This window comes from Microtus oregoni, unplaced genomic scaffold (assembly GCF_018167655.1).
Source record: "Microtus oregoni isolate MIOR12 unplaced genomic scaffold, Mior012 000064F_ref0000363, whole genome shotgun sequence".
Lineage (NCBI taxonomy): Eukaryota > Metazoa > Chordata > Mammalia > Rodentia > Cricetidae > Microtus > Microtus oregoni.
In genome coordinates this window covers 768,281-791,257 of record NW_024543874.1, presented here as the reverse complement: position 1 = coordinate 791,257, position 22,977 = coordinate 768,281, and the positions used below count along the sequence as shown (strand labels likewise).

The window sequence follows — 22,977 nt, the reverse complement described above, 5'->3', positions numbered from 1 at the left end:
AGCCTCTCATCCATTTGCCTAGCACTGATCAGACCCTATCCTACCCATGACTACATTCTGTATGCCAGGAAATCAGGGTTATGATCTGAATCAGGGTTCTGGGCGTCCCTCCCTTAGTTCTCTGATGGTTGAGCGATGGTGGAAACCTGAAAAACTGTGGCCTCTGTTTTGAGAACAGACACGTTTCAGATACCCCTGGGTTACTTCAGAGTTTCCGTCAAAAAAGGAGTTAAGAATAATAACTTTGGCATTTCACCTCCTTCTAGAAGGAATTTCAGTGCCTTACCTTCGGCTTCAGATCCAGGCCTTGGATGTCTAAGAGTTAGTGATCTGGCTCTTGGAGGTCATGGCCACGACTGTGTTTCACACTTGCCAGTGAACCACAGAACGTGGAGTTAGAAAACATTCTGTCCCATAAACATTGATATCTGGCATGGAGGATATCTGAAGGAAAATTAAAATTAGTTTTAAAGGACCCAGTGAACACTGGACGGAGCCAGGATAGTGGGTGCCAGGCCCCAGACTCCATATTTTCTCGCTGGCCCTTTACAGCAGCAGATCCGTGAAGTGCACAGTGGGACTGTTTTATAGGTAAGGAAACTGAGGCCCAGAGGTATTAAACGATTTCCCTTGGCCTTGCAGGGGCAGAAAGCGAAGGTATCTCCCATCAGTTTGTCAGTGAATACCTTTACCCGCCCCCCTCGCTGTGCCCCTGGCTTGCTCACAGGGATCGCCTTGCTCACCAGGCAGCCCCTCCTCCTTGCTTGTCACTTCATTTGGAGCACTATTCTTTTGGCTGGTTTGAATTTGATTAAGTAGGTCACATGTAATTCCTGATTGTTCTTGGTCCCACAGGCCACTGAACCGACCCGGCACCCGTTCTGGCATCCGTGGCCAGTATAAAAAGGTGGTGTTGCAATCCCTCTAGTTTTTGTTTCCGTCTTGTGACTTTGAGGCAGTGCCTCCGTCAGTAGCTCAGGATATCCTGGAACTCACTCTTTTATCCAAACTGCCCTTGGATTTGAGGAACCCTTCCTTAGCTTTCCAAGAGCTGGCCACAGGTCACAGGTGCCAAGCCACCACACCCAACCCCACCTTCCCCTTTTCCAGGAGATGGTCTCCCCGTGAGAGCAGAACTTTGGGTGGAGCTTTCGCTAACCCTCATACCTGTACCCTTCCCAGTCTTAGCCCCAATCAGGAATGGCCGATGTCCTACATTGAGCTAGCTTGTTTTCGGGGTTAGCCTTCATTCTGACCCCCTCTGCAGCTTCCTCATCCTGCCTGTGACACTGGCCTCCATCCAGTCATTGGTCTGTGAGTCATCCGACTCCCCCTTTCCATCCTGCCTCTGTCCAGGTTCTTCCTGTTGCGAAGTGACCTTTATTCCCTTCTGTAAAAGTTGTTTATTATTATTATTATTTTTAATTTATTTGTTTATTTATTATGCATACAATATTCTGTCTGCGTGCATGCCTGAAGAGGGCACCAGACCTCATTACAGATGGTTGTGAGCCACCATGTGGTTGCTGGGAATTGAACTCAGGACCTTTGGAAGACGAGACAATGCTCTTAACCACTGAGCCATCTCTCCAGCCCCTATTATTATTATTTTTTTTGTCCCCAACTCCTCCCCTTAACTCCTCCTAGGTGCAGCTCTACTTCCCTGTCCCAGTGGTCTTTATTTCTTAGGGTGGTTTTAGGCTCCCAGCAAAACAGAGCAGAAGACGTAGGGAAAGCAGAGCCTGAATTTGCCACGAAGTATTACAGCATGCCTGTGTGAGCTGAAGCTACGTGTTGTGTTGACGTTGGACTCAACATCCCACACCTGTAATCCTGGCACTTGATGGAGTTCAAGGACATCCTTGCCTATGTGGTGAGTTTGCAGCCAGCTCTAGTAGGCTCTTTTGGACCGCCAGCCCCCAAATCATGACAGAGAGACTTGTTATTAATTATGAAAATTCGGCCTATAGTTTAGTTTTGACCCACTGGCTCTTATAACTTAAATTAACTCATTTATATTAGTCTGTGTTTTGCCTCATGACTTTCTGTTTCCTCTGGCATCTCTCCCGTACCTAGATTAATCTCCTCTTCCTCTCTGGCCAGAAGTCCCACCTAACCTCTCTCCACTTAGCTATTGGCTATTCAGCTCTTTATTAAACCAGTCAGAAGGCTTCTTGGCAAAGACACACTTAACAGTGTACAAAAAGATTATTCCACAACAGCCAACCAGGACCCAAACTCAAACCAGAAAACCAGTTGGGAGCCAGTTATAGAGGTGTGTGTGTGCAGGTGTCTGCAGGTTATGTAAGGACGTAAGCATTGAATTTGGCTATGGGAGTGTCAGACCTGGGCCTCTGCCCTGTAACTGGATAAAACTCCAGTATCTTCCAGTGCCATAGGTTGGAACAACTTTGTGGAGTCTCTTCTCTCCTTCCACCCTTGTGTGGATTCTGGATTAAACTCAGGTCACCAGGCTCTCATGGCCAGTGGGGGTGCCTTTACTCTCTATGCCATCTTGCCAGCTGCCTTGTGTTTTAAGAGCCTCAGGTCGGTCCTGTTTTTCCTGCTTGTCCTCTTCCAGTATCAAGACCTAGTTATGTGGCTCATGTGTGTGCTGCCCCCCACCCCCAGCCTTTTTAAAAACAAAACCAAAAAAAAAAACAAAAAACCAAAAAACCCAGGGTCTTTCTATTAATGTAGTCCTGGCTGTCCTTGAACGAGTGTGTAGACCAGGCTGACCTTGAACTCACAGAGCTCCACTGGCCTCTGCCTTCTCTTGGAGTCCTCTCCCGCCACACTCCTCCTTCCGGTAGCCCTGTCACCAGCGCTCCATCTTTTGGCACGATGAGCTTTGCTTCACAAGTGACCTGTTTCAATCTGTGCCTCAGCACCTGTAGGCCTTAGAACAGGTGACGTCATACAGGTGACAAATCTCGGTGATTAGCCAGTGGGTTGACTCGTCCTCAAGTTATCCTTGGGGCCCATTCATAGCGAATGATCCTCAGCAGGTCACATTCCGATGCTGGCTTTTCCACATTCACACGTGGGCAGAACTTGGCCTACTTCACATCCTGGAGCATGTGAATACTTAGTAACAACCCAGTGTTTGGGTTGGCAATTTTTTTTTTTTTTTTTTTGAGACAGTTTCTCTGTAGCTTTGGAGCCTGTCCTGGAACTAGCTTTTGTAGACCAGGTTGGTCTCGAACTCAAAGAGATCCGACTGCCTCTGCGTCCAGAGTGCTGGGATTAAAGACGAGCACCACCACTGCTCCTGGCTGTCTGTCTCTTAAGCTTCCCTGCCCCTTTCCTCTTCCCTACTCCCTTTCCTCCCCTCCCCTTATCTCAATCTTTTCTTCCTTTTCCTTTTTGGTAGAGTTTCTCTGGGTAGCCTAGGCTGTCCCCAAATGCTATGGTTCTTGGTGTGCTCAACTGTGCTTGACTTTAAGCGTTTATTTGTGAAGATCAAGGGTAGGCACGCTGTTAGGGTTCCAGTGTGGTAAGAGCAAGGGGTTTTTCTGAATCTATCTGGCCGTTCTGGCTTCTTCACTTACTCCAATGACCAGTTCTTTTTTTTTTTTTTGGTTTTTCGAGACAGGGTTTTTCTGTGGCTTTGGAGCCTGTCCTGGAACTAGCTCTGTAGACCAGGCTGGGCTCGAACTCACAGAGATCCGCCTGCCTCTGCCTCCCGAGTGCTGGAATTAAAGGCGTGCGCCACCATCGCCCGGTTTGACCAGTTCTTTAGTTTAAACATTAGGGTAAAAATGATGTGTAGCTTGGAAATCCAAAATGATAGTTCATGTTATAGGCTTCAAACAGTGTCTGATAGTAAACATTAGGTTTTGATTGTTTCAAAATTGTATTATTTAGTTATTTATTGTGCTGGGTGTTAAACCTAGGGCCTTGCCATTCTAGGCAAGTATTCTACCACTGAGCTACACTTCTAGCCCAACCTTTTCTTTCCTTTCTTTTTTTTTTTTTTCCATCTACTTTTGAGACCAGTCTGACCTTCAACTTGAACTGATCTCCTGCCTCTGCCTCCTAAATGCTCAGATTACAAGCATGGACCACCATGTCTAGCTCAGTTTTTCTTTTCCCTCCATCCAATCCACCCTCTTTTTCTTTTCTTTTCTTTTTTTTTAAGTAGAAAAGTGTGATTTTTTTTCTATATTTTTTTTTAAGATTTATTTATTTATTTTGCTTACAGTGTTCTGTTTATATGTATGTCTGCAGGCCAGAGAGGGCACCAGATTTCATTACAGATGGTGTGAGCCATCATGTGGTTGCTGGAAATTGAACTCGGGACCTCTGGAAGAACAATCAGTGCTTTTAACCTCTGAGCCATCTCTCCAGTCCTAGAAAAGCGCAATTTAAAAAATTATTTTATGTGATGTATATGGATTTTTTTTTTCTGTTTGTATGTCTGGGTACTACATGCATGCAGTGTCTACCAAGGCCAGATCCCGTGGGACTGGAATTACAGGCCATTGTGAGTCACCATGTGGATGCTGGGAACTGAACTGGGGTCCTCTAAAAGAGCAGCCAGTGTTCTTAACTGCTGGGCCATCCCTTCACCCATCTTTTGTTTTGAAATAGAGTTTCTCTAAGTAGCCTTGACTGTCCTTGAACTTGTTATTTAGATCAGACTGGCCTAGAACTCCCAGAGATCTTCCCATCCCTGCCTCCCAAGCGCTGATATTAAGGGTGTGTATTGTGATGCTCAGCTGGCCGACCAGCCTGCCTGCCTTCCTTTCTGTTTTCGATACCCTTGTAGCCCAGGCTGGCTGTGAACTCATTACATAGCTTAAGATGACCTCAACATTTCTGACCTTCCTGCTTCTACAGTGGAGATTATCGACAGGTACTGCCCCCATTCCTGTGGTGCTAGGGATCAAACTCAGGCCTTCTTACATGCTGGGAGGTTCCCTACTAACTGAGATACATCTTCAGCCACCCACTTTTGCCTTTTTAAAAATTGTCTTGTTAACGTACATGAACAATGAATGATGAAAGGGCTCAGTATCTAATGCATTTTGATCATATTCTCCCCCACGACTGTCCCTTGTCCCGTCCTGCTGGTCTCCTTTCTCTTTCTAAACCAGTCCCTCTTCTACTTGATGAGTTACATACAGGACCATGGGGAAGGGGCTGTTTACAGGAATATGAACACTTTTCAAAAGGATTAGAGCCTTGAGGAAAATGTCCCTCCTTCCCATTGCCTTAGCTAGGGTTCTATTCCTGTGAAGAGACACCATGATTTAGGAAACTCTTAGGAAAGAAATTGGGGCCTGGCTTACAGTTTCTGGGGGTTGATCTGTTATCCTCATGGCAAGGAGCATGATAGAACACAGGCAGGCAGGGTGCTGGAGAAGTACTTTATCCTGATCTGCAGATAGCAGGGAGAGAGGGAGGAAAAAAGGGGGGGAGGGGAGATTGGGTCTGCTTTGGGCTTTTGAAACCTCAGATCCCACCCCCAGTGACACACCTCCCTCAACAAAGCCTTTCTTACTCCGAGGCCACACCTCTTAATCCTTCCACATAGTTTTTTGTTTAGGGACAAAGCCTGCAAATATTTGAGCCTAATAGGGGACCATTCTCATTCAAACCAGCACAGCTCTCTACCGGTAGCCTTCTCTCGATCCCCTAGGAAAGGTAGGGGTTTGTGAGCTTTTGAATCTTTAGTGGTGAAAGGTCACCATTAGTGTTATTCCCCAGCTCATCCTCCGCAGTCCAGTGGAATCAAGAGCTAGGGGACAGTGAAAGCAGTGTGTTCTTGAGCACTTTCGCTATAGCCGGTGCTGGGGAAATGCTTTCTTTCCTCCAGTGATGAAGGGCTAAGCATGGTGGAGCGAGGCAGGTAGGCATGAGAGGCTACTGTTCCTATGCCTACCTTTCCATCCCAGGCAATTGGGATGGAAACTTGATGATGCAGAAATGGCAAGAATTTTATGGAACTCATTCAATCAAGTTTAATGTACCCAATATTTATTGAGTACTGACTCTCTGCCAGGCACCGTGCTAAGTGAATGCTGGGTTTTAAAGCATAAATGATTTGGGCAAGGACTCTGGCCTTTGGGGACTTTTGAGATGGCAGATGATAAACACAGAAACAAATTAATGGTTAAAACAATACCAACTGCAAGACAGATAAGGTTAAAGAAAGTGGTGCTTTGCCTCTCTGAGGAGGTAGAGAGGCCTAGCTGAAGGATAGGAAGCAGCCATTGTGGTGAATGGGGTAACGGAGATGGGGGCGGGGTTATCAAAGAAATAGGAAGCGAATGAGGCTATTGGTTGAGCAGTGAGATGGTCAGTGGAAATGGCCTGTTGTGTATGCGGAGGCCTTAAGAGGTAGACACTGTTGGGGGAACTCTGAGGGGTGTGGCTTACAGGGCTCACACAGCTAAGAGCTATCTTCTGGGTGTCATGCCCAGATCCCAGAGTCGGCCTAAAACCAATGAGTAGACCAAGTCCCGTATGTAAAACCAAAGAGCCTTTATTCTTGCACAAATTTGCACACTTGGTCTCTCCATGTGTCCAACATGTTGGAGTGATCAGAGAGCCCCGAGCTCAGTTAAGAATGGAGGTGAGGGGCTGGAGAGATGGCTCAGAGGTTAAGAGCATTGCCTGCTCTTCCAAAGGTCCTGAGTTCAATTCCCAGCAACCACATGGTGGCTCACAACCATCTTTAATTAGATCTGATGCCCTCTACTGGCCTATAGGATATATGTAGGAAGAATACTGTACACATAATAAATAAATAAATCTTTAAAAAAAAAAAAAAGAATGGAGGTGAGGCATTGGAGCACCGGACAGAAATCTCAAGGTCCAAATCAGGAGCAGAAGGAGAGGGAGCACGAGCAAGGAACTCAGGACCGTGAGGGGTGCACCCACACACTGAGACAATGGGGATGTTCTATCGGGAACTCACCAAGGCCAGCTGGCCTGGGTCTGAAAAAGCCTGGGATAAAACCGGACTCGCTGAACATAGCGGACAATGAGGACTATTGATAACTCAAGAACAATGGCAGTGGGTTTTTGATCCTACTGCATGTACTGGCCTTGTGGGAGCCTAGGCAGTTTGGATGTTCACCTTACTAGACCTGGATAGAGGTGGGCCGTCCTTGGACTTCCCACAGGTCAGGGAACCCTGATTGCTCTTCGAGCAGATGAGGGAGGGGGACTTGATCTGGGGAGGGGGAGGGAAATGGGAGGCGGTGGCGGGGAGGAGGCAGAAATCCTTAATAAATAAATAAATTAAAAAAAAATAAGCCTGAAAAAAAAAAACGAATGGAGGTGAGGGGTTTCTAAAGTTCAGGACCCCTGATTGGCTGACATTTATCTAGGGGTGTCCTGGTGAAAAGCCATGGGTGTGTGCTGGCAGGTGATCCTATCTACCATTCCTGGCTGGTGCCTGGGTAATCTCAGTTTGTGGTCTTTCTTGGAACCAGGCATTGCCTCAGGGTAAACTACTGAGACTCAGGCCTCTGTTGAGCTAGTCATGGCTGGGTGCTATGCTGGAATGGGGTTTTCACAGGTTTCCCAGATCACAGAGACACTTAAAAGGCATAGGTGGGACTGTTGCAGTGTGGGGCGCTGGGTATTTGTGATTTGATGCCTCTACCCTCCCTAGACTCTAGTGCTTGGGGATGCTGTGTGTTTGCTGAGAGAGGCTATGTACAACCAGGAGAGAACTGGCACTTGGGGCTTGCTTGTACACCACACCTCTTTTACAACAGGAGGATACGCAGCCTCACACAGCCTGCGTGAGTAACCGTGTAGATGCTCTGTGAACGGCAGTGATTCGGCTCGGTACTGTATGTCTGGGGGCACATTGGGGTGAGGCTACAGTTCATGACCGTGGCGGAGCTCATTGTGCGTGGCTGGGTTCTCTCTAGGAAACGCAAAGGGAAACAGGTCTTGTAAATTTAGGACAGAAATGGCCTTTCTGTGTATGGTGGACACCATGAGGAATAGAATGATAAGCAAAACTTATTACTTTAAAAACAAAAATCGGCACACCAAAACCCCCCATAACTGACAAAACCTGACAAACTAGAACAAGCATTCTGCATTGGAGAGGCGGAGGCAGGAGGATCAAGAGTTCAAGGCTGTCCTGTCTCAGAAATGGCTGAAGGATGCGAACAATTCATGCAAAAGAAATTAGTGGTTCATAAGTACATGGAAGGACCTTGGCTTTGCACATATTTTGAAGGAAAAAAAAGACCTCCCCAAAGAAAATCCCACCCCAGTTAAATCTCACTTAAGGAGAGCTAGCAGGCTGGCAGGCTGGCTCAGCAGGTAAAGGTGCTTGCTGCCAAGCCTGATGACCTGAGTTCAGTCTCTGGGAGTCACGTGATGGAAGGAGAGAACTGACTTTTCTTAAGTTGTTCTCTGAGTTATGGTCTGACCTGTCTTTTTAAGAGACAAGCCACGCCCACTCCGTCCCCTGTCCATGGTGGCGCCTTCCAGCCTGAGTCTCTTCTTTCCTCTCTTTCCCAAAGAGGTAACTGCTACTGTGGTCCCTTTCCTCTCCCCTCCCCCATCTCTGCCTCTCTTTGTTCTTCTCCCTTCTCCCCTTCCCCTTTACCCTCCATAGCCCACTAAATAATAATATCCAACTTCATTCTGCATGGTGTGCCTATCAGTCTCGGTCTCTCACCCTCCATGCGGCTCCGTGCCTAGGACCCGCTGTCCCTCATGGCCCAAGGGCCACTCAGGGGCTCCCTGCCTGGGACCTGGTTGCCTTCATGGCTGCCGTGGTCTTGGGACCTGCGGCCTTTTTTTTTTTTTTTTTTTTTTTTTTTTACCATTATACTCTGACCTCCACATGCAAGCCTCGGTGCCGTGTGTGAACTCATGTTCAAGTAAATGTAATTAAATCAAGTCACTTAGGCGGACCTGTTTTACTTCCCTGGCAACATGTGGGAACTTATGTTAGGAAAGATTTGGGAAAACAACTCGCTCAGCTGTGAATTCTCTGCCGAGGGTACTTATCTGTCATAGTTAATAGTTCACCTGACCTTACACACTGAGAAGTTCCGCTTGGAGACATTTATCTCTCAGTTGTACTCATGAAGGTGTTCACTGAACACTGTTGGTAACGGGACGAGGCTGTGTGAGTGGGTGACTGGTGAACTGAGCAATGGTACATCTCCACGGTGGACAGTGGACAGCGGTGAAAAAGGGGAGAGTTCTGTGCATAGCTGGCTACAGGCTACGTGGTTAAGTATAAAGACTGAGGCTTAGGAAGATGTGTGAGTTGGAAGGAGGGGCATGAGATAAATGCGTACGTACGTGCATACGCACAGAGTGCCTCAAGAAGAATGCTAAAAGGCCTGGAAGGCTGGGGTGAAGGAAATTTTCATTTTGTCCTCATTCTTCACATCTCCAAATGTGTTATATTAAAAATATTTTTATTGTTTAAAAACGTGTGGGGGAGCTGGAGAGATGGCTCGCTTGCTGTTTTTGCAGAAGATGGTTTCAGTTCCAAATACTCACCTGCTGGCACAGAGTTGTCCACAACTCCAGTTCCAGGGGGTCTGACGTTTTCTGACCTCTGCGGGTCTTCGACACATACACGCGGCACGCAGACATACATGTAGACAAAACATTCATACATTAAATAAGTAAATCTTTGCGGAATCTGTTTTGAAGGGGCATGTGGATATGTGCATACACATGCATGCGCATGATTGTATTGGTGGGTGCCTGCAGAGAGAGGCATCAGGGCCCCCGTGAATCTGGCTTTAAAGGCAGTAGTGAGTTACTCTACGCGAGTGCCGGGAACTGAACTCGGGTCCTCTGGAAGAGCAGCAATGTGTGCATCGAATTGCTGAGCCGTCTCGCCACCCCCTAAATGCGTTAGAATTAAAAAGCTGTGACAGAGAAATCGGAGAGTAGTTGGAATGGACGGCCTGGTGCTTTACCAGCGTTGCATCGTCGCCCAGTGTGCAGCTCAGTGTCTCCTGTGCTACATTCCCAGCTGAGGTACCAAGATTCAGCCTGCAAAGAATAGAAAAAAACCCCTGTGAATTGGTTTACTTACTCAGAAAAATGGTCGTTACGGGATGTGCCCATGTTAAGGAACCTAATTTCTCTTTCCCTTTCTCTTTTCTTTTCTTTTCTTTTTTTTTTTAGGCAGGGTCTCACCATGTAGGTCTGGCTGGCCTGGAACTTGCTCTGTAGACACAGGCTGGTCTAGGGAGATCCACCTGTTTCCGCTTTCCAAGTGCTGAGATTAAAGGCATATACTACCATGCCTGGCCAGAGAACTTGATTAAAAACAAATAAGAACAAATACAAGTTCTTATTGTGTGCGTGTGAACATGCATTGTTCACATGGCAAAATGGGGCAGAGCCAGGGCATAAGAACGGTCACGGCAAAGTAAAGCTAAAATCTGGCGGTGTGGATCCAAATCCCGGAGCTCAGTGCCTGGCACTGAGGTGTGTAATCCTTGGGCTAGAGCTTGGGCAGCCCTGCCTCTCCACCTCCGTCATCCACAGCCCCCAAAGGCCCTCCCTCAGGCCATCTCCATTCCATATCTGCAACTCTCCTAGGTCGTAACATCTCCAATATCCTGGGATCTCCACTGCAGCTAGAGGTTGATCTTCACTGATAGCCCCTTAGGCCTTCTCTGCAGGACCCTGACCCTGCCACAAAGTGCCAAGCCTCCACTACTCTCTCTGAACCCTTCATACTTTCGAAACCAGTAATCCCTGGAAGACTCTTATATTGTCAAGTTCAGCTCAAGATGTAGTCTGACTCCCTTGGACCACAGTTGTATCAGCTTTGGTGCGTTGCCCTCAGGAAGGACTTCTCTGTTGTCCTAGTGAAGCATAGAAGACTTTTGTTCAGTGATGCTGAGCTCTTATTAACAGTAGTGGCCCTTCAGTCAATCCTAGCCCGATCAGCACCAATTCTAGGTCACAGCTCATCATGTGGGCCACAGCAGCAAGTGCTCAAGGAGCAAGTCGCGCGCGCGCGTGTGTGTGTGTGTGTGTGTGTGTGTGTGTGTTGTGGTCAGAGAAAAACTTTCCAAAGTAATTTTTCTCCTACTGTGGGCCCTGGGGATCAAACTCAGGTTGGCAGGACTTTACAGCAAATGAGCCATCTTCATGGTCTTACTGGGGGTTACCCAGAAAAGTCCTTCAAAGCTAAGGGGCTTTTCTGACTGTGAACAAAGGAGAAGTTACCTCTGTGCCCTGTGGGCATCTTGATTTTGGCCTGGAGAGACCCATGTCCAAGCGTGACTGAGAAAAGTGGAATGAGGAATCTCTGCTCTTGGAAGTCACCAAATTGGGTGAGATTGGTTTGCAGCATTTTGGGGGTGCTTGTGTTTCTCGTTCTTCGTCTTCCTTTGAGGGTCAATTGGAACAGTGCTCTGCATATGATACTTTTTTAAAGACTTGCTTATTTTTATTTTGTGTGTACATGGTGATCTCAGAGGCCAGAAGAAGGTGTGAGATTCCCTGGAACTGGAGTTACAGCTAGCTGGTTGTGAGCTGAGTGGTGCTGAGAACTGAACCTAGGTCCCCTGGAAGAAAAGCCGGTGCTCTTATCCACTGAACCTTGTGTGTTCTCTGACACCTGCTCTTGTGGCCCAGCCTGGCCTTGAACTTTGTAGCTAAGGACATCCTCTAACTCCAGTTCTTTTCGCCTCCACAACCCAATTTCTGGGACGGCAAGCACCTACCTAAATCTTGACTATTAATTTTTGAAACATGTCTCAACTATGTAGACCAAGCTGGCCTTGAGTTCACAGAGATTTGCTTGTCTCCTCTGGGGTTAAAGGTGCGTGCCCCCTGCTTAGCCCTGACTTTGTTTTTAAATGTGGAAGAACACTTAACATGAGATTATCCTTTTAAGATTTTTGTGGAGAAGTGTACTTAATGTCGTCAGACTCTCTGACCCTCGAGGTCTTTCCCCCAAGGCCATTGCTCCCCTTTCTGCATCAGGCACTTGTTCCTTTCACTTTGCATGATTGTCTAGCCAGCGGAGGAGGGCCTCTGATGAACTGCCAGGGTGTAAAAAGAGCTTTCAGAGGAATAGGACACTGCCAACAAAGAGTTAAACCTTTAGTCATCGGGCAACTGAAACAGGCATGCCCAGTGTTGTGTAAGGACGTTCAGAGGAGCAGGACACTTGCCAACAAAGAGTTAAACCATTAGTCTGCAGGCAAATGAAACCCTTGTGCCCAGGGTTGTTTTTGCCTAATCATTCCTGTAACAAGCCCCACCCCCTGCACGTCTCCGCCTTCTTCCTCTTAAAGCTCTGGCGGGTTCGCTTTGTAAGAACAAAATACCCGGGGATGTCCAGTCTGTCTTCAGACTGGCGAGCAAGCCCAGAGCCCTAAGAACTCCTGAGAGGGAGAACCACAGTTTTCTTTTTTGAGCGTTGTTCCTTTTTGCTTTATTAGGCGGAAGCGGCGTGTTTCCTAGGATGCGTTTTCAGAGTTCATCCTAACAGGTTGGTACCTTGGCTTGGTGATGGTTTTGGTTTGGGATTGATTGAGTGACTGTGTGGTTGATTCTGTGAGGCTTGTTTTAATCCATTGGTCTGAAAACCTTGGGCAGCTTCCTTGGCATGTTTGCCTGTTGTGAGCAAGTGCTGAGATTGATGAAAAGAAATAATGATGAAAAGAAAAGGACTTATTTTACTTTTAATTATTTGTGAGGGTACGTGCACACAAGTGCAGGCACCCTCAGAGAGGAACTGGAATTAGAGGCAGTTGTGAGCTATTGGCGTGGGCACTGGGGACCAAACTCAGGTCTTCTTGGAAGAGCATCAAGTGCTCTTAACCATTGAGCCATCTTTCTTGCCCAATAGTATACATCCATCTATCTTTCTCTCTCTCTCTCTCTCTCTCTCTCTCTCTCTCTCTCTCTCTCTCTCTCCCCCCCCCCCCAATCTCTTTTTTCTCTCCTGAGACAGGGTTTCAGGGTTTCTAGGTGTAGTCCTGGCTTTTCTGAACTCACTCTTGTAGACCAGGGTGGCCTTGAACTCACAGAGATCCACCTGCCTCTGCCTCCTGAATGCTGGGATTAAAGGCGCATGCCGCCGCCACCACAACCTGGCTAAAGATTTGTTTTTAATTTATTGATATGTCTCTGTGTGTCTCTGTGTGAATGTGTGCCTCGTGTATGCCTCGTGTGTGGCAGTGCCTGCGGAAGCCGGAAGACAGCATCCCCTCCCTTGAAGCTGTAGTCACCGGTGGTAGTAGGCCTCCGGACACTGGACATGAATGTCTGGATGTTGGGGAACTCACCTCGGATCCTGGAAGGGGAAGTGAGGGTTTTTCCCCCTCTGAAGTTGCTGCTAGTTGCAGCTGCTTTCACTTTCACAGCCTACATCAGAGGCAAAGCCCATGCACTGCATTTGCCTCTGCTGGAAGCATTTTAAGAAGAAAGATACAGGGGAAGGGAATATCAGACTGAAATAGCGGGGAAAACAGCCAGACAGTGAGAAGCCATATATGATGAAAAGAGTTAGCTAGGACAGAGTAGGAGAGCCCTTTAAAGAAAAGTCTTGATTGTGTTGATGAAGTGAGTCATGGGTGTGTAAGAGCAGAAAGAACTATGGTGTAGGTGTGGGAGTGTCTGCATTCAGGACTCTAGCCTAAAGCCAGGCATGGTGGCTCTCACTGGTAACCCCAGCACTTGGAAGTGCAGAGGCAGGAGGATCAATCCAAGTTTGAGGCCAGCCTGAGCTAGGGGTACATAGAATGACTATGTAGGTCTGTAGGTCTGCATGTGTGAGTTCCTGGGGAGGCCAGAGGCCAGACTCTGGGAGCTGGAGTTACAGGCCATTGTTGTGAGCCAGTCAGTGTGGTCAGTGTGGGAACTGTGAATGAATGGAGCTTCTGTAAACGCAGTATGTGCTCTTAGCCACTGAGCCATCTCTCCAACCCCTTCTTCCTTCCTTCCTTCCTTCCTTCCTTCTTTTCGTTTCTTTCTTCTTTTGAGACAGGATTTCTCTGTGTAGCTTTGGAACCTGTCCTGGAACTCACTCTGTAGACCAGGCTGGCCTCGAACTCACAGAGATGCACCTGCCTCTACCTCCCGAGTGCTGGGATTAAAAGGCTTGTGCCACAACCGCCTGGATCCTTTTTTTTTTTTTTTTTTATAACTTTTTAAAGGCACAAAATACTTGATAGTATTTTAATTCCCAGTTAGCTAGCAGGGAAAACAAGTCAAATGAGTTTCTGTTACTTTGTTAGGAAATCAACTGTAAAAGGGAAGTTTTCTTTTGTATGTGTGGAATTGAAGCTTTCAAATTTGAGATTTTGATATTTATATAAATATGTTTAGCATTGTACCTTGGTAAACCTGTTTTCCTGCTCAGGCAGTACTTGGAGACTCTGGGCAAGGTTAAGTAAATTGACCTAGAGTCACGTGTATTCAGAACCCAGAGTAACCCAGGGTTGTCCAGAATCGCAGGGTTGCTTCTGGGAAACACCATTCACTGGTGCAATTACATCATCTTTTAAACATATTAGCGTGTATGAAGTGGCCCGAGGGAAAGCAAACCCTGGCTCCTCGCCCTTCCAGCCTGTGGTTCCGTGTTTTTAAAAACCTAATAACAGACATTAGCAGCGGTAATTGTATGTGTGTCTTAATAGCAAGACTTTTGGTCTGACGTGTTTGCTTGTTGCTCACTAACTATAGAAGCTGGTTCTTCTGTCAGCTCTCACTTTGTATGTAAGGCTACCAGACACGTCGAGGTGAAGCAGGTGACCCAAGGCCACTGAGCAGTAAGTCTAGAGGACTGACCAGGCAGTGGTTGAGCAGGCCTCAGAAGTGCTGTCCGGCCCACCGCTGTGACGGTGTATACTCTGAGATCTGCCTTTGCAGGACCAACGTATGGGTCAACACTGGGCACCCTGTGCTTTGTTAGTGTGGTGCCCTCAGCTCTTGGGTGACGTCTGGGCATTGTTATTTCACTACCATTTTGGCAGTGTAATGTGACCGGGAATCTAGGGTGTATTATAGAGACAAGAGAGCCATCTAATCAAGGATGGAAAGGAGCCGTGTTATCTGGACTTTACGCTTTCGTGGGAGGCAGATTGTAATTCAGTGTTTACCAGATAAGGCTAAAAATAATGTGGTCAGAACTTCCAAGAAAGGTTATGCAAAGGAAATGTTTCTTGGAATTTAAAGAATTACGCTTTTTTAGGCAGGGTACCTTTAATTCCAGCAATTGGGAGGCAGAGGCAGGTGGATCTTTGTGAGTTCAAGGATAGCTTCGTCAGTAAAGCAAGTTCCAGAACAGCCAGGGTTCCACAGAGAGACCCTGTCTCAAACAACAACAGCATTAGATTTTATTCATTTGTGTGTTTGGAGGGGTGGTGTTCATACCATAGTGAAGCATGGAGAGGCCAGAGCACAGCTGGTGGGAGTTGGTTCTCCCTGGGAGGTCAGCAGGTTTGGTGACAAGTCCCCATACCTGTGGCGCCATCTTGTTGGCCCATATCTGGTACAAGGATGTTAGACTCAGCTCCCCCCAGCCCAGGTTAGCATAGCCAGCATCCTAAGAATGTATAGTGGTTATCTGTGACAGCGGGGTGGACTTCTGTGGACCGGTGGGTGACCTTGAGCGAGTCACCTCACCTGAGCCTTCCTCTGTAGAGCAGGCAGTTGTGAGGACTGAGAGAGACAGTGCCCACAGTGCACACAGTACAGTGCTGGTCAGTGGCTCTACATGGCACTGCTTTTATTCTTGTGGGTATTTTATGTTGGTTTTATTAGAACCTTAATTTTTTTGAGATAGTACTTATTTTTATTTTATTATTTGTTTGTTTGTTTTTCGAGACAGGGTTTCTCTGTTGCTTTGGAGCCTGTCCTGGAACTCAACTCTCTCTGTAGACCAGCCTGGCCTTGAACTCACAGAGATCTGCCTGTCTCTGCTTCCTGAGTGCTGGGATTAAAGGCAGGCATCACTTTATCTTCATTTTATGTGTGTATTTTGCCTTGTGTATGTCTGTGCACTATATGCATCAGTGCCCAGATGTCAGAAGCATGTTTCGGACCACGTTGGTGCACCATTCTGTAGTTGGAGGCTGCTTGTTTGTTCCTGGTGGCCCTGACCTGAAATAATCACACAGAAACTGTATTATTACAACACTGTGGCCTATTAGTTTATGCTTCTTATTGGCTAGCTCTTATATCTTAAATTTACCCATTTCTGTTAATCTGTGTATTGTCACGTGGTTGTGGCCTACTTGGTAAGGTTCTGTCCGGCATCCAGCGGTGTTTGTCTCCTGTGGTGGCTACCTGGCTTCTGCTCCAATTCAGCCCACTCTATCCTCCTATATCTGCTTGGAACTCCTGCCTTGCCCTATTCTGCACTGCAATAGGCCCAAAGTAGTTTCTTTATTAACCAATGGTATTCACAGCACACAGAGGGGAATCCTGTATCAAGGGCACTGGGTCCCTGGAACTGTTATAGATAATTGTGAGCCTCCATGCGATGCTGGGGTTGAACCCGGGTCTTGTGGAACATCATCAAATATTTTAACCACTGAGCAGTCTCTCCAACCCCTGTATAAGTACATTGTTAACTTACAGACGCAATACTGGTTTTTAAACGTTTGGTTACTCTAGGAGGGTATGATCGCCTGGTTCTGTTTACACTGGCACACATCCTAATGTATGTGTCGGTTTTCATTTTTGCATATATACGGATCTAAGTATAAATCATGAGTCTTTTCCCCTACTGTCTCTGGATCATGTAACCTGTAACACCAACTGGTACGCGAAGGAGACATTTATTCTTGGCCAAGAATAGGAGAAGTGGGCTAAAACCTCATACACCAGCCTGTCCACCTTCGGTGGGTAATGAGGGACGATCATTTCTTTTCTGGGGTCAGGTGGAGATTTCCTGAAACTTGGGCTCCTCATTACCTTTTGTTCCTTTCAAGGTTTTCTGCTGCCATTGTCAGGGCCGTTGTCAGGGCTGTTGTGAGCCATCGTAGTGCCGTGTGTCATTTAGCATGCACAGGGCTATACAGAAGCGAGAGGCGGTCACTCTAGCAGCCATCTTAGATCCAGCAAATACTGGCTAGCCTACGTGAAGAGGACTTGTAGCCCACAGGCAGCCTGTCCTCAAAGATAAATAAGGTTAAGGGCGGACAGCTAGTGCAGCTAGGCAGCGTGCGGAATGACTTCATGTGTATACTTACGTCAGAGAATTACACTGCACGTCGGTGGGTGGGCTGCACTCTCTGCATCATGGATGTCCCCCTGGCTCAGCATTTATAACAGCTGCCTCCTTTGAACTACAGGTTTCCCACAGATGTGTTGGCATTTCCTTACTAGTGGGCATTTCAGCTGTCTCAGCTTTGTAGGTTATAAACATGAATGCATGGGGATGGAGTAGGGCATTGGCCTAGCATCTACTGGGTTAAAACTCATTGCCTCTAAAAAATACCCAAACCTAAGCCAAAACAAAGCAAAAAAAAAAACAAAAACAAACAAACAAACAACAACAACAAAAAAACGGGACTGCGGGACTGCAGCGAGCATCCTTCAGGAGCAACTTTGTGCTTCGGTCTGGCTTCTGAAGGACTCTCTCCCAGACATGGTGACTTAAGTCGGGGTTGTTGAGCTCTGGGTTGCAGTCAGTGACCCCGCCTTCTGAGAAGGTGGCCCATCTGAGGTGCTTCCATCATCTGCTTTAGCACAGAGCCTTGACCCTGTGTCCAGCAGAGGTATTCCTCGGGGGATGATGATTCCCATGCTTTACCTCTTCCAATTTGGGAAGGTGATTGACTGTGAGGGCTATTCTTTGTTTTGTTTTGTTTTTTGAGACAGGGTTTCTCTGACTTTGAGTCTGTCCTGGAACTAGCTCTTTTTTTTTTTTTTTTGTTAAATTTATTTATTATGTATACATATTCTGTCTGTGTGTATGCCTGCAGGCCAGAAGAGGGAACCAGACCTCATTACAGATGGTTGTGAGCCACCATGTGGTTGCTGGGAATTGAACTCAGGACCTTTGGAAGAGCAGGCAATGCTCTTAACCACTGAGCCATCTCTCCAGCCCTGGAACTAGCTCTTGTAGACCAGGCTGGCCTTGAACTCACAGAGACCTTCCTGTCTCAAAGGTGTGCACCACCACTGCCTGGCAAAGAAAGATGCATTTTTAATCTGGGTCTTTGGAAGTGGGAAGGTTCACAACTGTTGGCAAACTATATAAATGAAGCGTGCTCTCTCTCTCCCCCTCCTCCCCCTCCCTGCTTGTCCTTACTCTTACTGGCATTAGAGCCTACTTCTCCCGGATTCTGTCTTAGACTGAAGACCAGGTGAGACATCTGGAAGACCAGCTGTCCTAGCTGTCCTGGAGTACAGAACAACTTGGATTCTTGAACTTTCCATTGGTAGACAACCATTGATAGAGTAGCTACACCACAGCCTGAAGCCAATATATATATATATATATATATATATATATATATATATATATATATACTCTCTCTATATATCATCTTAGTATCTCTATTTCTCCAGCTTGTTAACCCATAACCCTGCCTTAGTTGCAATGGTTCTAGAAGCCTCTGCTGGCTCTCTCTGCTCCTGGAATAAAGGCTGGTTTTCCTCCAGCATTAGTTTGCCCAGGCATTTTGATAATCCCTGCTCATGAGATCACCAGATCAGCTTCCTATGAAAAAGACTCACAGGCTGGATTTCCTCGCTCAATTCTGTGTTCCTTTCACTGTGTCAGTCCTTCCTTCCTTCCTTCCTCCCTCCCTCCCTCCCTCCCTGCCTCCCTCCCTCCTCTCCCCTCCCTGACTGTTCTGGAACTCTCTCTGCAGACCAGGCTGGCCTGGAACTCAGAGATCCACTCTGCTCCCGAGTGTTGGACCTCACTATGTTTCTCCCATTGAGCATTTCTCCCCCATTGCTGTTATTATTTTGACACAGAATCACTCTGTAGCCCAGGCAGGCCCAAAACTGAAGGTAGTTCTTCTGCTTCAGCTTCGAGAGTGCCAGGAGTCCAGGCTGTTTCTGAGAACACAGGCGTGAGAGTTGGGGGACTCAGGGTTACAGGTGTAGGTGTGAGCCACCATGTTGATTTCCTCACAATGTTTATTAGCGTTCCACGTAGCCAAGAAAAGCTCGTCAGGGTCCACGCTCGGCAAAGGATTTGAGAATTCTTCCACAAAAATAATTCAAGGCTAGCTTGGTCTACACAAGAACCTTAAATCCCCCCCCCCTTTCTTTTGTGCAGCTGGGGGAATGGTGCTTGTGTGTAGAGATCTTTCTCCGCCCTGTGAGTCTCGGTGATCAAACTTGGAGGTTAGGCTCGGCTGCAGATGCTTTTTATTGCCTGAGCTATTTTCTTGGTCCCAAAGAATTCTGAGATGAGTGACATCCAGATTTGTGGGAAACTTGCATTGCTGAAATTTGATAAAGCGTGGAGGTCTTACACAAGGCAAGTGAACTTCGGCTTTTTATACAAAAGACATAAAGACCTGCTCTTTTTTTACCAGACATACTTCTTGTGGTTTTATAAAAGAAAGAGCACTTTTGTATGTTCTAGTTAGGAAAAGTAAAATCTTAGAAGGAGAGTTAAGTGTGGTACTTGGTGTTGAACCTAGAGTCTCATGCCTACTAGGCAAGTGCCCTGCCTACCTCTGAGCTTTATTACTACTACTTTTAAAAAAAAAATTTTTTTTGAGACAGCGTTTCTCAGTAGCTTTGGAGCCTGGCCTGACATTAGCTCTTGTAGACCAGGCTGCTCTCAAACTCACAGAGATCCTCCTTCCTCTGCCTCCTGAGTGCTGGGATTAAAGGCGTGTGCAACCATGGTCTGATTTGTTTTTATTTATTTTTTAACTTTTACTTTGTGTATAGATGTTTTGCCTGCATGTGTGTCTATGTACCACATTGTTTTATTTTTTAAAGAAATATTTTTCAATCGCGCTGTGTGGTGTCTGCGTGGGTTTGTATAAGTGAGTGCAGGTTTGAGGCATTGGATCCCTTTAGTGACAGGTGGTTGTGAGACGCTTGATGCTGGCGCTGGGAACTGAACTTGGATCCTCTGGAAAAGCCATACATGCTCTTAACAGCTGAGCCATCTCTCCTTCCCTGTTCCTCCTCACCTTTTTGTTAACTTTTAATTTTGAGATATGATCTCACTAAATTGTCTAGGCTGACTCTGAGCTCACTCTGATATTGTGCTCTTCTTCCTGCTTCCCAGTGGCTGTGATTTAGGGGCTGGACCACCAGGCCTGGCTAAAGGAAAGTCCTTTTAATTATGAGCCCTTCAGTTTTATAACATAGTTTAATACAAAACCAAACCGAAACAAAAACCCAACAAAAAAACACTTAATGTATGCTTTCCCTTTCTCATCTTGCTGTGGTCTCTTACAAATTGAGTTATTGGGCCAGAGAGATCCCAGTTCAAGATACCTGCAGCCAAGCCCGTGGACCTGAGTTTGATACCAGGGACCTACGTGATGCAAGGAGAAAGCCTACTCTTGCCAATTGTCCTCTGACGTCCACACATGCTCTGTGCACATGCCCGTTCTCTCTCCCCCCCCCCCCTCTCTCTCCAGCTTAAGCTATAGAGGTCCCATCTCAAAAAAGACAAGTTGTTTTCTGCCCTCCCCCTTTCATATCTTGAAAAGCAGTGGAGACACTAGCCCCAGAAAATGAGTTTAATCCGTCCAGGGAGACTTGAAGCTGAGGAACTCCTCCTCCCTGCCTTGCTATTATAGTGCTCACACTCCGTGGTGATGCTCCCGGGACAGGTAAGAGTAGGTCCCAGCCATTCAGGATGCTCAGGGCCATTTAGATGATCTCACAGGCCTGTAGTCTTCCTCTTTTCCCAAAGTGCTGTTAAAGGCTCACTTCTGGTTCTCTCTTTTGACTTACATTTCTTACTAAAATTTGTCAAGTACAGGTTTATATCTGACTTGTCCATAGCTTGCTAGTCGTGAGGCATCTAGAGGACACATTTAGGTTACATGTGAAACAATCTGTGTGTGTGTGTGTGTGTGTGTAAATAAATCAGATTAGGAACTCCTAAAGTTAGTAGATTAAGGTGCTTACTGTCAAATAGGACTGTCTGCATTAAATCTTTAGGTACCATGTCATGTGGTGGAAAGAAAGAACGAACTTCTGGAAGTTGTCTCCTGACTTCCATATGTGCACTGTGGTGCACATGGTGCATGCACGCGTTCACACACACACACACACACACACACACACACACACGCTAGGTTGTTGCCTAAAAACACTGAAGAAAATTGGTTATCTTATGCTCTTATAAAGCCCACACCCCTCTCACCACGGTCCTACCTCAGGAGAAAGTCTCTCTGATCAGGACACTGCATTCATTCTGTAACACGTTTTCCTGGAAATGCTCTGCGGTAATCCTGGGTCTAGTGGAGCTTCCTTGGAACCCCAACAGATCTCATCTAAGAAAACGGGGTCCCCCCACCCCCATCCCCAAGGGAATTTTTCTCAGTAGCCACTTTAGGACAACCACGGCTATGGATTTGACAGGACAGAACAGAGACCGAGTGTGACCAGAGGAGGGAGAAATCAGAGCCTGACAGACGCAGGGGTGGGGATGTGGGTGCTTGTTGGCCGCAGTGAAGGTTCGTGCAGGGGAAAGGTGGGGCTGGATCTAGGTATGTGTGTGTGTGTGGGGGGGGAGAGAACCCCAGGGGGTTGATGGTTTCAGCAGAACTTCAGTGAGGCCAGATCTGGAGCTGGGTAGGGGTTTGGTGGTGGGTCATGTGGGTGGGGCAAAGGTATTGTGGTTACGAGGGCCACGCCTGCAGTGGGTCAGGCTCGTGGTTTTCAGATAGCAGTTTTATTTTTTATTTTATTTGTTATCTTTTTTTTTTTTTTTTTTTGGTTTTTCGAGACAGGGTTTCTCTGTAGTTTTGGAGCCTGTCCTGGAACTAGCTCTTGTAGACCAGGCTGGCCTCAAACTCACAGAGATCCACCTGCCTCTGCCTTTTGAGTGCTGGGATTAAAGGTCTGTGTTGCCACTGCCTGGCAAGATAGCAGTTTTAGAGACAGCTTTATTGAGATAGGTTTCAGAAAGTTCACCAATCAAAGTATACAATTCAGTGGTCTTTAGTGTAGTCACAGTTATGGGTGGCCATTGGCATAGTCATTCTAGAATAGTTTTGTTAACTAAAAAGAAAAAGTTCACCATATATATGTGTGTTTTGTTTTTGTTTCTTTCGAGACAGGGCTTCTCTGTGTAACAGCCCAAGATGTTCTAGAATTAGCTCTGAAGACCAGGCTGGCCTTGAACTCACAGAGATCTGCCTGACCCTGCCTCCCTAGTGCTCCATTTTTAGAAAATAGATTTAAAATTTTAATACAGGGCTGGAGAGATGGCTCAGAGGTTAAGAGCATTGCCTGCTCTTACAAAGGTCCTGAGTTCAATTCCCAGCAACCACATGGTGGCTCACAACCATCTGTAATGGGGTCTGGTGCCCTCTTCTGGCCTGCTGGCATACACACAGATGGGATATTTTATACATAATAAATAAATAAATAAATAAATATTTTTAATTTTTTTTAATACATTGGGCACTAAACCCAGGGTCTTATGCTTGCTAGGCAAACAGTCTACCACTGAACTACATTTCTAGACTTTTTGAGTAGATTTTTGTTGTTGTTTTTTTGAGATGGGTTTTCTGTGTACAGCCCTGGCTGTCCTGGAACTCTTTGGAGACCAGGCTGGTTTTGAACCCAGAGCTTGTCCAGTGCTGGGATTAAAGGTGTGCACTACCACGCCTGACCTGCCTCAGACTCTTAAGTGCTAGGATTATAGGCGTGCCACCACGCTCAGCTCAAAAAGTCACTTGAAGGGAGAAGTCATCTGTGATTAGTGAGTGCACCCATCGGGAGATGGGCAGCTGCCCATCTGATGTTTTCTGAGCGGGGAACACAAGACAGTTTCTCTTTCTTAAATTGCCTTTAATTGTCTTGTCTTGTGGGGACAAGGAAGGGCTGTTG

General features: G+C 46.7%; 1 protein-coding gene across 4 annotated transcripts in view; it reads left to right on the top strand.

Moving 5' to 3' along the window:
* Snx10 (sorting nexin 10) overlaps positions 1-22,977 on the top strand; it is a 68,032-nt gene that overhangs the window by 5,789 nt on the left and 39,266 nt on the right. The window contains exon 1 of one of the 4 annotated variants that reach the window (XM_041640753.1): positions 1,804-1,873. The exons of 2 other annotated variants lie outside the window; for them this stretch is intronic. In XM_041640753.1, the coding sequence (XP_041496687.1) occupies positions 1,869-1,873 (5 nt within the window). In that variant the 5' untranslated portion in view covers positions 1,804-1,868. Of the gene's footprint in view, positions 1-1,803; positions 1,874-12,280; positions 12,464-22,977 lie in introns of those variants that run through there. One more of the 4 variants, XM_041640755.1, reaches the window with a different exon arrangement.